Source organism: Microcebus murinus, chromosome 21 (genome assembly GCF_040939455.1).
Source record: "Microcebus murinus isolate Inina chromosome 21, M.murinus_Inina_mat1.0, whole genome shotgun sequence".
In the NCBI taxonomy this organism is placed as follows: Eukaryota; Metazoa; Chordata; class Mammalia; order Primates; family Cheirogaleidae; genus Microcebus; species Microcebus murinus.
The window spans coordinates 24,412,851-24,428,765 of NC_134124.1; the positions used below are offsets into that span (position 1 = coordinate 24,412,851).

General features: G+C 48.9%; 1 protein-coding gene across 1 annotated transcript; it reads left to right on the forward strand.

Annotated features, from left to right (window-relative positions):
- The first annotated feature begins 6,392 nt into the window (after positions 1-6,392).
- FABP6 (fatty acid binding protein 6) lies at positions 6,393-12,649 on the forward strand. The gene is made up of 4 exons (XM_012786331.2): positions 6,393-6,588; positions 7,810-7,985; positions 9,959-10,048; positions 12,534-12,649. Exons 1-4 carry the CDS (start codon positions 6,522-6,524, stop codon positions 12,585-12,587), a joined length of 387 nt encoding a protein of 128 aa, XP_012641785.1. The 5' UTR covers positions 6,393-6,521; the 3' UTR covers positions 12,588-12,649.
- The last annotated feature ends 3,266 nt before the right edge of the window (positions 12,650-15,915 follow it).

A 15,915-nucleotide genomic window follows, 5' to 3' on the forward strand; every position in this document is an offset into this window, starting at 1 on the left:
TCTAGCCCGGACAACAAAGTGAGACCCTGTCTCAAAAAAAAAAAAAAAAAAAAAAAAAAAGAAGAAGAAGAAGAAGAAGAAGAAAAAGAAAAAGTAAAGGAAAAAGAAAAATAGGACTTTTGGACATGTTAAGTTCAAGACAGCATAAGCATAGAGTGGAGGAGTTAGGTATGCAGTGGAATATACTAAGTCCAGAGAAGAGGTCTGAGATAGATGGAAAAAACTCAGAGTTATCAGCATGAGATGATCTTTAGAGGTATGGGCTGGACGAGGTCAGCAAGGCAATGAGTGCTCAGAGAGAGGACAGGAAGGGGAACTGGACGCTGGGGCATCTGGTGCTGGGAGAGGAGGGAGGTGATTGTCACTACAAAGCTGGGATGGGGCACAGTGCATGGAAGCTGCGCGGCCAACCTGCCCCTGCAACCTGCACTTTACACGCTCCTCTATATTCAGTGCCAGGCCCTGTAAAAGTGCTTTTAAAAAAATTAACTCATGTAATACTAGTAATATTCCTTTCAAGCAGGCACTATTATTATCCTCATTTTGTAGGACAGAAAACTGACACATAGAAAGATAAACAACTTGTCCAAGGCCACACAGCCAGTGAGTGGAAGAGCTGGGATTCAAACCCGGGTAGCCTGGCCCCAGAGTCTCTATCTCTTCCATTTTTTTTCTTTTTTTTTGAGACAGAGTCTTGCTTTGTTGCCCAGGCTAGAGTGAGTGCCGTGGCGTCAGCCTAGCTCACAGCAACCTCAATCTCCTGGACTCAAGCAATCCTCCTGCCTCAGCCTCCTGAGTAGCTGGGACTACAGGCATGCGCCACCATGCCCGGCTAATTTTTTTCTATATATATTAGTTGGCCAATTAATTTCTTTCTATTTATAGTAGAGATGGGGTCTCGCTCTTGCTAAGGCTGGTCTTGAACTCCTGACCTCGAGCAATCCCGCCTGCCTTAGCCTCCCAGAGTGCTAGGATTACAGGCGTGAGCCACCGCGCCCAGCCTATTCCATTTCTCACTGTGGGTGAACACAGTGCCCACTGGACTTTCCAAGGGAATGCTGAAGTTCTTAGCCTTCGACTCTTGAGAGTAGAGCTAGAAGAATCATCATGGAATAAATCGCCTCCCATGTAGTCCTGACATTCTAGGATCAATGGCAATTAGCATTTCAGATTCTTGGTTGAGGAAAGAGGAAGGGGGTTTAATCAAGGAATTGACAGCTCTGATAGTTCGCTTAGTCTATGCAAGGCCTGTAAGGTCCTGGGGATGGGGAGGGCAGGAGAAGGCCCAGGGCTCCTCCTCCCACCGTGGACTCAAGCACCTGCACTCCCACCCCCTTTTCTAGGCATCACTCTCAGCATGGTGCTGCCCATCAAAGGCAGGAGCCAGAGTCCAGATGGGAAGTTTGGGTGGCCCGGGGAGATTAGCCTTGGGCCCTTCTTTATCTCCATGGGGTAGAGTTATTCTATTAGTTCAATTGCCCCATAAAACCTCCCTGTGATACGGAGGCAGTCTGAGTTCATTTACCCCTTCTGGGAGGTTCTCAATGAGGGTCCAAACAAATAGGTGAACTGCAGGAGAAGAGGGGGAGAGGCAGGTGTGGATGGATGCAGACTGCAGGGTCAGGTGCACACCTGAATCAGCCGAGGGGTAGGAGCACAGCTGAGTCAGGAGGCCCTGTGCCAACGTCGCCCTTTCCCACACCCCACCACTCCCATCCTGCCGTGGACGCTGACCTTGGACGAGTAGCAGCTAAGGAAGAAACAGTTCTGACTGTGCAGCAGGAAATCAATGAAAACAAGAGTTAAGTGGGGACCTAGAGAAGCTACCTGGTCCATCCTGCCAGCTTCTTGCCCACATGCCCTGGTTGGTCTGGGGCTTTTCTTTTCTTTTCTTTTCTTTTTGAGACAGAGTCTCACTTTGTTGCCCAGGCTAGAGTGAGTGCCATGGCGTCAGCCTAGCTCATAGCAACCTCAAACTCCTGTGCTCAAGCAATCCTCCTGCCTCAGCCTCTGGAGTAGCTGGGACTACAGGCATGCGCCACCATGCCCGGCTAATTTTTTCTATATACGTATTAGTTGGCCAATTAATTTCTTTTTATTTATAGTAGAGACGGGGGTCTCGCTCTTGCTTAGGCTGGTTTCGAACTCCTGACCTCAAGCAATCCGCCCGCCTCAGCCTCCCAGAGTGCTAGGATTACAGGCGTGAGCCACTGCGCCAGGCCTGGTCTGGGGCTTTTCAAGGTCACTGAGCACAACAATTTTAGGGTCCCACCCCAGACCTACCAATTCAGAATTTCCTGGGATCAGGACCTAGGGATTCTCATTTTTCATAAGCCCTCCCATCCTTCACCCCCAGCAGTGTCTGACGAAGACCACACTTGAAAGAACACGGCCTATTCCAGACTGATCTGAACAGATATAATAGAATCAACAGCACCCCCATGCCCACTAGTACACACACATAAGGAAATATGAAAGGCATCCTGTATCCTGGAAGGGTTTACAATCTAGTTAAGAGATAAAAGACTCACTTTGTGAAGAGTTAAATTAGTGCCACAATATGTAAACAGTAATTCAAAACAATAAGCAGATAGGTTGGACAAATTGCCAGTGAGTGAAAATAACAGCAGATGTCCTTCAACGATCACGTATGAAATGCTGGATCCTGTCCTAAGCGCTTTATATTATATTCTTTCATTTAATCTCATTAAAAACTCTGGAAGGTAGTTGTTTATATCCCCACACAAGAATGAGTGAGTTAAGGCTTCAGCTTATTTGTCAGTTCCTCTCAGATCAGCCTTCCCTGACCCTTAAGAGGTGGTCAGAGTAATGTCTCAGTGTTCCCCAAATATCCTTGTCTCATTGATCACACTATGCTGTAATTGCTTATTTACCAGCCTGGGTCTCCCACTAAACTTGAGGACAGATACTTGATGTTTCCAGAACCCAGTGAACTGTAGGAGCTCAGCTAATGTTTGCTGCCTGAATGCAGGTTGTGTGTCTGCAGCCTCAGAGCTCACACATGAAGGGGTCTGAGTGACTCTAATGTCCCGGTACCCCCTGCCCTCTCAGAGCCATTGCAAAGAGATGGTACAGGCCACGCAGATTCCTGTAAGGGACGGTCTCTATAGGTTGGAGCAATCGGAGAAGCCTCCCTGGAGGAGGTGCAGGTGGAAGGACTAATAATTAAGAGTTCAAGACAGAGGGGAGTTGAGCATTCATTCCAGGCAAGCCAAGGCATGAAGGAGAGGTTCTACAAGGTGCAAGGGGTTCTACAAGTCTTCTTCTAAGACTAGAGACCACTGGGGACTCCAGGAGTCAGTGCCCCATGCCCTGAGCCTTTCTAGCTCACCCTCTGGCTGTCACCTTATGTCTGACTTGCATCTCCATTACTGCTGCAGAATTATTTTACCCCAGGGTTTTCAGGGAGACGGCAAAACCTCCATTGTTTCCCCATGCCTGGAGCAGGGCGACATCACGTATTCTATTAGTGGATTTGTCCATTTGGAAAGCCCTTTTTAATGACGAATGGGGTATTTTCCAGTTTCCGCGAAGAAATAAGACTCATTTATGTTCATGATATATGACTAAGCAAAAAAAAAAAAGCAAAACAAAACAGATTTCTGGATTTCCTTTTCGTTATAAAGAACAGCGGAGAAAGAGAATAAGCACAAATATGTTTGTGTGCATGTGGGAAACATCTAGGAAGTCGTATACTGAATTTAACAGCAGCAGGCTCTGGAAAATTAGATGTAGTGGGATTTTTACCTTTTACATAGTCTTATGCTTTTGTCTTTTTTAAACATCGAGTATGTATTCATTTTACAATTGAAAAATAATTTTGTTTGGTAGGATAATAGGTAGCTTTTAATTTATTTGTGCTTTGTTCTTCCCAAATTTTCTGATATGAAGAATTATTACTTCCCAAATAGAAAACCCTTTCCACTATAAATGTTGACAAAGGAAAAGAAATAGATTCTCAAGATGGTGCAGTTTGTGACGTTGAGGTGCAGGATGTCTGGGGAAAGTACCAGAAATTTTCTAAGCCTTGAGTCCCAAGAGATTAAGAACTCAGGTAAGTGGGGTGTAAACCAATTCGGTCCCAACGTGGCAAAACATCTTAAGAGCTGCAAAAAATGCTTTAGATCTCTCTCTCTCTCTTTTTTTTTTTTTTTTGAGACAGAGTCTTACTCTGTTGCCCAGGCTAGAGTGAGTGCCATGGCGTCAGCCTAGCTCACAGCAACCTCAAACTCCTGGCCTCAAGCGATCCTCCTGCCTCAGCCTCCTGAGTAGCTGGGACTACAGGCATGTGCCACCATGCCCGGCTAATTTTTGTATATGTATCAGTTGGCCAATTAATTTCTTTCTATTTTTAGTAGAGATGGGGTCTCTTGCTCAGAGCTGGTCTTGAATTCCTGACCTTGAGCAATCCGCCCGCCTCGGCCTCCCAGAGTGCTAGGATTACAGGCGTGAGCCACTGCAGCCGGCCTATGCCACCATTTCTAACAATAAACATGACAGCTTTATAGAAACATGGGACTGTGTTTATCAGCTAATGCTGTGTGAAGAAAAGCAGAATGCAATATTGCATTTGTGGTTATTACATATTTGTTATAGAGTTGATCAGAAAGAGAGCAAAGATGAGCAAAGAGAGAGATAGTGTTAAGAGGGAGGAAAAGAGTAGAAAAAAATAAATACAGTTACTGTGTTAGGTTTATAGGATTATTGGGATTTTTTTCTGGTGAAATATCCTCCAAAGATGTTGAAAGTTGTTTCGATAATAAATATGAACTATACACCGGGGCTCTGTGACTTCAGGCAAGTTACTTAACTTCCCTGAACCTCTGTTTGCTCCTAGGCAAAATGGGAACAACAATATTACATATTTTATAGAGTTGTTTTGAAGATTCAATGAGATCATCCCGGCCCTTCAGGATGCCAAGGCAAGAGGATCACTGGAGGCCAGGAGTTTGAGACCAGTTTGAGCAAAATAATAGACACTGTCTCTACAAAAAAAAAAAAACAAAAACAGAAAAATCAGCCGGGTGTGGTGGTGTGAGCCTGTAGTCCCAGCTATTTGGGAGGCTGAGCCAGGAGGATCTCTTGAGCCCAGGAGTTAGGTTTTAGTGAGCTGTGATGACACTACTGCACTCCAACCTGGGTGACAGAGCAAGAACTTGTCTCCAAAAGATAAGAAAAAGAGAGAGATAATCCATATAAAACACTCAGTAGATTGCCAAATAAACACTCATAATAATGTTAGCTGCTATTGTCCTTGTTCCTTCATCATTATTTTTATCAATGAGGGAAATTCTCATAAGCTCTATCTGGGTGGGAGTGTAAACTGTTACAGACTGTCTAAAAGGCAGTAGAGTAATAGATATAACAATTTTAAACACAAAAATCCCCTGTTCCAGGAATTTCATGTCTGGGAATTCATCCTCAGCAAATAACTTTAGTAAGTAATCTGACATGTACACTGGGAGGTGTAAACAAGAGTATTTATATCAGAGTTATTTATAATAAAAAATTGGAGGCCGGGCACAGTGGCTCACGCCTGTAATCCTAGCACTCTGGGAGACCGATGTGGGGCAGATTGCTCGAGGTCAGGAGTTCGAAATCAGCCTGAGCAAGAGCGAGACCCCGTCTCTACTATAAATAGAAAGAAATTAATTGGCCAACTAATATATATAGAAAAAATCAGCCGGGCATGGTGGCGAGTGCCTGTAGTCCCAGTTACTCGGGAGGCTGAGGCAGCAGGATTGCTTGAGCCCAGGAGTGTGAGGTTGCTGTGAGCTAGGCTGATGCCGAGGCACTCACTCTAGCCTGGGCAACAAAGTGAGACTCTGTCTCAAAAAAACCCAACAAATCCTATAAGCCCTCCGAGACCTGTAGCAAATGCCACCTCCTCCCCAAAGGTGCACCAGCCCCCCACTGGACACCGTTGGTCCTTCCCCAGGCCCCAGGCCCCCCATCTGCTTTGCTCCCGGGACACTACCACTTCCTATGCACACAAGAGCTCTGCAGGTGTGTGCCTGGTCTAAACCGGAAGCTCTTTTGGGGAAGGCGCGAGTCCCATTGACCCATGTTTCCTCGGTGCAGGCCCCACGTGCAGCAGTGCTCAGTCTCTGGTTGCTGAGTGAGGGGCGCAGGGGACAATGAGAGCCAGGAGGGCATGGTGGGAGGGCAGGGCGTGGGTGAATGGAGGGAGGGGTGGGCAGAGAGCCGGGTGACTCCTCCAACCCGGGGCAGTGCTGGCCCTGGCCTTTGCTGACAGTGGCAATGGGAACACAGCCAGCACTTCTCCAGGGTGAATAACCCCGGGGCTCTGCCCCCCTAGGTCCTGCCCATGTCGTAAAACAGCAAGAGCTTCCTCTTCAGGGCTGGACGGAGAGGAGGATGGGGTGATTTAGGGGCCGAGCCTCAGTGGGAGCAGAGTTTATAAGCCAGGACACCAGGCCCCTCGGCATCAACTGTCCTCCTCACCCCTCTGCTCTCTGGCCCTCCAGCCTCCCAGCGCCATGGCCTTCAACGGCAAGTTTGAGATGGAGAGCGAGAAGAATTATGACGAGTTCATGAAGCGCCTGGGTGAGTGAGCTCCTGAGTATGCCTTCCCTGGGGCCGGTTTGTCACAGCCAGCTTGGGGCCAGGAACCCAAAACCCTAAGGTAGAGTGGGGCAGGACTTCATTCATTCATTCACACATTTGTTGAGCAACTACTCTGTTCTAGACTCTGAGGATAACAAGAACTCTAAGACATTCTTTAAAACACTTAGAGAATATTAGTATCTCCACTTTACTGATGGAAAACTTAAAAGCCCAGAGAAGGTGAGTGACTACCTCAAGGTCACACAGCTAGTAATTAGTGAAGTGGAGACTTGTTTAAAGTAGAGATTTGGTGTTTATTCATTCATTAAAGCTTTTATTGAATGTCTGCAGTATACAAGGGCTATCCCAGTGTTACGGATGGGGCCTCAGCCTGACTTGCCCAAGTCAGTAGCCAAGGTCATTAACACCCAGCATCCTATGATGAGTGGTGTCACCACATCCTGCCTAGGAGAGGTGACCGAGGGGTAAGTCTGAGACAGTGCAATTGTCAAGATTCCGAAGACAGCCCCAGAGAACTCAGGCTCTACCTCTTGGCGGCCACATCTTGCCTGCCTACTGGTCCTGAGCCCTGAGAGGAGGGCCTCTGTGCCCTGGGGCCTTGGAGAGGCAAGAGCCCTTTGCAGTCAATTATTGGCAGTGACTGGGCTTCACCTGTCACAGTCCAGTGCTGTCAAACTGGAAGTGAGCCCACCCCAGTTCTTGACCCGATTCTGCCATTAAACTCCACCACGAAGCTGGGAAGCCACCCTCCTGCTCTGGGTCTTCATTTCCTACCTGCAAAACAGACGCATTAGAAGATATAGTCTTGAAGGTCTCATTCATTCCAGAACTTTCCGAGCTTGGCAAGTTTCTGTTATATTTATTTGCTATTAATATCAGAAGATCGGCTATAATTTACAAGCACCCACTGTGTACCACGAGCTTCACAAGACACAACTGAGTTGAATTTAATTCTTGCAACAGCCCTGTGAGATGGGCCTTAGTATCCCCAGATTGTAGACGGAAACACTGAGGCTCAGGGAGGGAGTGACTTGCCCTGGGCACCCTGCTCACCGCAGAGCTGGGATTTGAAGGCACGGACTATCTGTCTCAGGCACTGTGTTCTTAACCTGCAGGCCCCAGGGATGGGGGGAGCTCTTTCCCCAAGTCATGGGTTAAAGGCAGCTCTTAAATGGCCACTCTGCTTGTCGCCGGGTTCAGGTCTCTCCAGCGACGTGATCGAAAAGGCCCGCAACTTCAAGACCATCACGGAGGTGCAGCAGGACGGGCAGAACTTCACCTGGTCCCAGCACTACTCCGGGGGCCACATCATGACCAACAAGTTCACCATCGGCAAGGAATGCGACTTACAGACCATAGGTGGCAAGAAGGTCAAGGTGAGAGGCTGCTGCCTACTTCTCCTTCTCAAACATGTCCTCAATGCTCCCAAGCTGAGGCCCCTCTCTTGAGTTTAGCCTCTAGCATTAAAAGCTTGAGTGACTTGGCAATTTAATGCTCCTGGTTTTTAATGGTCAATAATCGACACTGTAATATAATAAAAATAGCTAATATTTGCTGAGCACTTACTATAACCTAGACACTTGCTAAATAGTTGATACTTTTTTTTTTTTTTTGAAACAGAGTCTTGCTTTGTTGCCCAGGCTAGAGTGAGTGCCATGGCGTCAGCCTAGCTCACAGCAACCTCACACTCCTGGGCTCAAGCAATCCTTCTGCTTCAGCCTCCCGAGTAGCTGGGACTACAGGCATGTGCCACCATGCACAGCTAATTTTTTCTATATATATTAGTTGTCCAATTAATTTCTTTCTATTTATAGTAGAGACCGGGTCTCGCTCTTGCTCTCGCTCTGCTCTCGAACTCCTGACCTCGAGCAATCCGCCCACCTCGGCCTCCCAAAGAACTAGGATTACAGGCGTGAGCCACCGCTCTGGCGGTTGATTCACCTTAATGCAGTTAATCCTATGAAACTGCTACAATTACTCTCAGAATTTTACAGCTGGGGGGCAGAGTCATGGGATTAAATAGCTTGTCACCTGTCCCACAGCAGGGACAGACCTTCACGCCCAGGCCTTTGCACTGAGGCAGGTAACTATCTGAGCCTCCGGAGAGTATAACTGATTTGTCGTGCTGTCTCCCAGGCTGGATTGGAAACCCTGCTCTCCCGCCTGCAACTGTGGGGCCTTGGGCAATCACTTCATATCCCTGAGCCTCAGCTCTCTAGTGTGCAAAATGGGACTAGGTGCAGCCCCTGGCTCAAATGAGGAGCTGCGATGAAGATTAAAAAAGAAGTGACGGGAGCACCTAGCATAGTGGCTGCCATTAGTGAATGCTGAAAGAAAACAATTTAGTAGGGCGCATTCTGGGGCCCCCCTCTCTTGGGGCCCCAGAACCTCGTCCACGAAGAAAACAAAACAAAACAAAACAAAAAGAAAACAATTTAGTAATTTGCTTTTTCTCTTTTTATTCTTTTTTGTTTTTGTTTTTGAGACAGAGTCTCACTCTGTTGCTTGGGCTACAGTGCTGTGGCATCAGCCTAGCTCACAGCAACCTCAATCTCCTGGGCTCAAGCGATCCTCCTGCCTCACCCTCCTGAGTAGCTGGGTCTACAGGCATGCGCCACCATGCCCGGCTAATTTTTTCTATTTATTTTTAGTTGGCCAACTAATTTCTTTCTATTTTTAGTAGAGACAGGGTGTTGCTCTTGCTCAGGATGGTTTCGAATTCCTGATTTTGAACAATCCACCTGCCTCGGCCTCCCAGAGTGCTAGGATTACAGGCATGAGCTACGGCGCCCGGCATGCCTTATTCTTAATGGCTACACAGTATCCGAGAGCATGGAAATGCCATAATTTATTCAACCATTCCCTCATGGATAGATGTTCAGGTTATTTACTGGTGGATAGCCTAAGTTGGATAGTTAGGTTGTTCACTGTTACAAACAATGCTGCAGTCAACATCCTTGGATAGCGTCATATTGTCCTAATACTGATGACCATAACTAACTCTGTAGGTCACACTTAGGGAGAGACACTGCATGCCACTGCAGTGTCATTGCATGCCAGACACTGTTCTCTCTACACTGTACATGTGTCACTTAATCCTCCCAACAACCTATAAGGTAGGTACAGTTACTACCTCCATTTTAGAGGTGGGTAAATGGAGGCACAGAGAGGTTAAGTGGTTTATTTAAGGTTATCTATCTGTATCTATCTTTGGAAATATGTAATTGTATGTACGCGGGCAGATTCCTAGAGGAGCTCGCTGGGCTGTAGGCAAAGTCCTTTGTCCCCAAGGGGGTGCCTGTGCAGGGAGCCCTGATGGCACAGGCTCAGTGTTGTGCTTCCCTTCCAGGTCACCGTGGAGATGGAGGGCTCGAAGGTGGTGGCGAACTTCCCCAACTACCGCCAGACCTCGGAGATTGTGGGTGACAAGCTGGTGGAGGTGAGTGTGCTGCTGGGACCTGGCTCACTGCAGCCTCAAACACCTGGGCTCAAGCGATCCTCCTGCCTCAGCCTCCCAAAGTAGCTGGGACTACAGGCACATGCCACCACCTCAGCTAATTTTTTGTTTTGTTTAGAGGTTGGTCTCACTATGTTGTCCAGGCTGGCCTTGAACTCCTGGGCTCAAGTGATTCTCTCGCCTTGGTTTCCCAAAGTGCTGGGATTACAGGTGTGAGCCATTACGCCTGGAGTTTCATGTCTTCTTACAAGCACACCAATCCCTCATGACCTAACTACCTCCTAGAGGTCCCATCTCCAAATAGCATCACATTGGGGATTAGGGCTTCCACATATGACTTGGGGGCAGGGGTACACACAAACATGCAGTCCATAACACAGCCCAAGAGGCTCTGTGCCCTCCCATTATTCCCATTTTACAGAGAAGCCTTACAAGGCTCAGAGACAGCATGTGACTTGCCTAAGGCCACACAGCTAGTGCATGGTAAAGGCAGATCCATCAGCTGACTTTTGGACTAGGCTGTCTGCCTGTTCTTCTCAGGCCAGCAGGTCTTTTATCTTCTTTACATTTTTTTTTTTTCTTTTTGAGACAGAGTCTCACTTTGTTGCCCAGGCTGGAGTGCCACAGTATCAGCCTAGCTCACAGCAACCTCACATTCCTGGGCTCAAGAGATCCTCCTGCCTCAGCCTCCCAAGTAGCTGGGACTACAGGCATGCGCCACCATGCCCAGCTAATTTTTTCTATATATATTAGTTGGCCAATTAATTTGTTTCTCTTTATAGTAGAGACGGGGTCTCGCTCTTGCTCAGGCTGGTTTTGAACTCCTGACCTCGAGCAATCCGCCTGCTTCGGCCTCCCAGAGTGCTAGGATTACAGGCGTGAGCCACCACACCTGGCCCCTTTTACATTTTTTTAAATTTAAAAATTAATAGATATATAGTGTTGAAAAACGTGCAGAAAAAGAACAAAAGTGACTCTCTTCTCCTGGGTGAAAGTTGACCGCTTAGAGGATCTGATGAAAGTGTGGGACACGTTTGGACAGGAACTGTCCGCCAGTGGGTTCTGACTCCCAGAAGCAAAGCTCCCTGCCTGTGAAAAGCACAGGGCAGGAGAAATAGAGCAGGTTTGTGCCTGACAAGAGCATCGATTTTCCCAAGCAGAACGAATCTGCTTCTCAGTTCCCAGAGGCTCCTGACCATAGATCCCGTGTGGTGTGAGCGGTGCCTGCAGTTCAGGGCCGGCATGCACACACACACACACACGCAATTGCACACCCACTGGGCACTGAGAAGAGCTGTCCTGGTTGCAAGTCTCCCATCTCCATAGACCCAGAATTTTCAAGGGCGTGCCCCTCCTTCTGCACTAGCAGGGAGTGTGCATTTTGTAACCACCCCTCCTCCTGCCTCCAGCACCAGCACCCCTGCCTCGCTGCTCTCCTCACCTCTCCCCTATACGGGGAGTGCAGGGGGAGCCCCCAGCATCCTGCCTGCTCCCACCCCTCCCCCACTCCATCTTCCATCCATTCCCCGTGCAAATCGCCTTGCACCAGCTGCCCTTTGTTATAATCAGGCCCAACCTCCTCCGGATGCTCCTGTCCAGCACTGCCTCCTCCCACTAGTCCCGGCTGCCCAGCCCCCTGCAGGAGCGGCCCCACCCTCTCCCGGCTCCCTTTCTGTGCCACGTGGCTCCTTCTGCTCTGAATTCCCTTTCTCCTGTTTGCTTTTCCAAATCCAGTATATGCTTCAGGATTCTGTCCAAAGGCCTCTTCTCTCCCCACTTTCACTCATCAGTGGCTCCCTGCCTCCTTTGGGATCACCCACCCCGTCCCACAGGGGTGCCCCTTTCTCTGCTAGGAGTCAGCGCTGGCTGAGGACAGGTGCACATCCCCCAACAGGGCGGCAGGTCTCGATGGCAGGGGCCCAGGGCAGAGCACGCTGTGGGCCTTCAACGAACAGTGTCCCCTTGCCTGCCTCTGCCACTAGATTTTAGGCTTCCTGAGGGTGGGGACCGTATCGTCCCATCACCAAGCATGTGACAGGTGCCCGCAAAGCTATGTGGCACAGTGCTGGAGTACGGCCTCTTGGCCTAGGAAGGGTTGCTTGAGTTCTCTAAGCTTCAGTTTTCCCATCTGTTTAATGGGTACAGCCTCACAGGGCTGCTGGGAGGATTAAATGGAATCAAGCAAGGGAAGAGCCGCAGGGCTGAACTGAAAGGAACAGAGAGGGAAGGTTGTCACCCCAGAGCCACATCCCTCTCATAGCGGGTTGGCATTTTCATCATGTTGAGTCTGCACACTGACTACTGGGACAAAGTGGGAAACTGAGGCCTGGCGGAGTGGCGCACCTGACTCCTGACTATTTGGGGCTGGGACTGGCGGCTGGTTTTCCTTCGGCTGTGCCCCCTGGTCCCCTTGGGGCCTCTGCCTGGAGTGGGGACTGACTCCCTCTGTCCCGGCTGCTTCTTTCAGACCTCCACCGTCGGAGACGTGACCTACGAGCGCGTGAGCAAGAGGCTGGCTTAGGCGGCCCGGCCGGGTCCAACGGGCAACAAACCCACCAATAAAACTGAGATACGGATAGAAAATGCTCGCTCCAGAACCTATTTGTTTCTGTTTTCTGGCAATTTGGGGCCGCCTAGGGCTGGGTGGGGGTGGGAAAGCCCCCAAGGATGGCCAAACGGGCCAAACGCTGGCCCTGAGGTCCCTTGGGGGCTGTGTCATGGCAGAGCGAGACACGAGTGTGGACTGCAGGACTCCTGACCCCTGGGGAGGCCACAGGTGGGCACACCTCTGTGGGCACCCCCTGCCACCATCACTTTGCTTCGCCGCTCCTTTAAGGAGACAAAGTCTCCTGGGAGGGGTAACAGGTCAATTCTCAGATGGGCCACAGGACAGGCCTGGCAGGCCCTGGGGGTGCGGGAAAGGCCCCTGGCAGCCAGCCAGGCTCCAAGGCAGGCGTGGATGTACCAGGCTCACCCTGGGAGGCCGTGATTGCTCAACGATGGTGCCTCTGCTCTTATTTGCTGTAGAGTCATCTTCTTGGGTCTCGGTTTAACTACTGGTACATCGAGGACCGGGAGGAAGAAATGGGGAAAAAATGGTAGTCTATGAGAAGGCAGAGGGGCAGTGGGGGTGACAGGAGAGACAGGGAGGGGCTGGAATGTCCTGGTTTGGACTCGAAGGGCTGGGACAGGGTGCCTGGGAGGAACCGAGAGAGGCTGCGGTGGGCTAGGAAAGGTGGTCCCGAGGACCACTCTGATCCCTTGGCAGGCGCCCGGAACCTGGGTTGACCAGCATTCTGCTGCCACATTTGGGTTTAGCAGATGTCCTGCGACCGACGGGAAAGTGCGCCGGCCCCGGGTTGGGAGTGGAGGAGGGTGGCCCTTCTCGACACCCCTGGCTAGATAATCCTTAACCAAAGAGCCCTGAATGAGGCTTTTTTCATCTTCCCCTCTCCTTGGGAGTATTGTCACCTCTGGGTGACACCTTGCCTTCTTTTTACCCAATATCTTTTCTGCATGACAATTCACTTATTTGTACTGCAACGGAAACTTTATGTCACTTCCATACAGTGACAGCCACTATCATATGCCATAAGTAGAGTAAAACTATTTAAAAAGCCAAAGCTGCATGACATTGACTTTTAGCTAGATTCTGCTGCCTGCTCAAAGCCCTGAGCCCAAGACCTCCCTTTGTGAAAAGGGTGAGAGAAGTAAAAGACAGAGTAGTATAAAATGGGAAGCTTCCTCCTTAACTAATCAAAATTACTGAAAGACTACGGAAAAGAGATCATACTATACGAGTTGAATTATGTAAGGCAAGGAATACTTAGATTGTCTTCAATGTACAAGTTTCACATATAGGGCTTAAGAAATAAGGTTTGGGCCGGGCGCAGTGGCTCACGCCTGTAATCCTAGTTCTCTGGGAGGCTAAGGCGGGCGGATTGCTCGAGGTCAGGAGTTCGAAACTAGCCTGAGCAAGAGACCCCCCCCCATCTCTACTATAAATAGAAAGAAATTAATTGGCCAACTAATATATATAGAAAAAATTAGCCGAGCATGGTGGCACAAGCCTGTAGTCCCAGCTACTCGGGAGGCTGAGGCAGAAGGATCGCTTGAGCCCGGGAGTTTGAGGTTGCTGTAAGCTAGGCTGACACTATGGCACTCACTCTAGCCTGGGCAACAAAGTGAGACTCTGTCTCAAAAAAAAAAAAAGAAAAGAAATAAGGTTTGCCCAGCACCTTGCATAGGGTCTGGCAAACAGCAGGTGCATAATAATTGCTGCTTGTCCTACTAGCCCTGTGCAATCTGCAGCTTTTCACTTTGAAGGACCAGCCTCGACCCGGACAGATGTCATGGCCCAGCTCACTGGCAGTCTGTTCTCTGCCTGCTTTCACAATTCTACTCCAGAACCTTATTTATCTTTCCAAGAACAGTCCACAGCCTCTCCCCACTCACCAGCCTGGCCAGCACCCCATGACTTCCATCGTTTTGCCAAGACTTATTGCTAATTAAGTGAACTAGGTAAGCATTAAATTAAACTAGCAGTGTTGCTGTTTCTTCTCCAGACTGAATAATTACTCATAATGAGCTTGGATAATAAGTCTCTAAATAATAGAGTTAACCATAATTAGGCTGAAAATTGAGAGAGAGAGGGAGAGAGAAGGAAAAGGAAGGAGAGAGAGAGAGGGAGGGGAAAAAAGGGAGAGAGAGAAAAAAAGAGAATTTCACTCATGTAATTGATTCAAGGACAAATTCAAATTGCAAGCAGGAGAGAAATTTTTTTTTTTTTTTTTGAGACAGAGTCTTGCTTTGTTGCCCAGCTTACAGTGAGTGCCGTGGCATCAGCCTAGCTCACAGCAACCTCAATCTTCTGGGCTCAAGCAATCCTCCTGCCTCAGCCTCCCGAGTAGCTGGGACTACAGGCATGCGCCACCATGCCCGGCTAATTTTTTGTATACATATTTTTAGTTGGTCAATTAATTTCTTTCTATATTTGGTAGAGACGGGGTCTCACTCAGGCTGGTTTCGAACTCCTGACCTGGAGCAATCTGCCCACCTCAGCCTCCCAGAGTGCTAGGATTACAGGCGTGAGCCACAGCGCCCGGCAGGAGGAATTCTTAAGTCTGTGTTGTTACAGACTCACAGACTCATGGAATCTGGAATGGCAAGACCTCAGTTCTCAACTAGTTTGAACTCTGTGTTTCACAGATATGGAAACGGTGGCTCAGAGAGGAGAAGACATTCGTGCAAGGTCACATGGCAGAGAGTGAGTGAGTCTCTGAGAGAGATGTGGGGTTGGGCTTCACTCACTGACAGAGGAAGGTGAGCTGGCGTAAAGCAGCCCCTAGTAGTCATCTGGGCAGGGAGGCTCCTCAGCCAGAAGTGACAGTGGTTGAGAGTCACATTGCTAGGGTTTGAATCTCTTTTCTTTCACCCAGTAGCTGTGTCACCTTAGGGAAGTTCACCCATTTCTCTGAGCCCAGTTTCCTTGCCTGTAAATGGGGACAGAAACTGTACCTACCGTACAGAATTGCTACAAACTCAGTATGAGCGGCTACCACTGCCACCGCCGTCACTTCTATTATCACCACCATCATTCTCAAGTCAGTGTGATTAAAGGGCTAGGACCAACTTGTGAGTCACGTGGGCAAGCCACTGCACCTCTCTGAGCCTTATCTTGTCCATGTGTAAAATGAGTTAATGTGACCTCCCTTACTTGGTCACAGGGGAGTTGCAATGATAAAGGGTAAAAATCCACATTAATGGCTTCCAGAAAGTTAGATTGGCTTCATCATTTGTGTTCAAGATGCTGTAGGGACTCCCCAATCCAGTCCTCAGTTCAGGCGCCC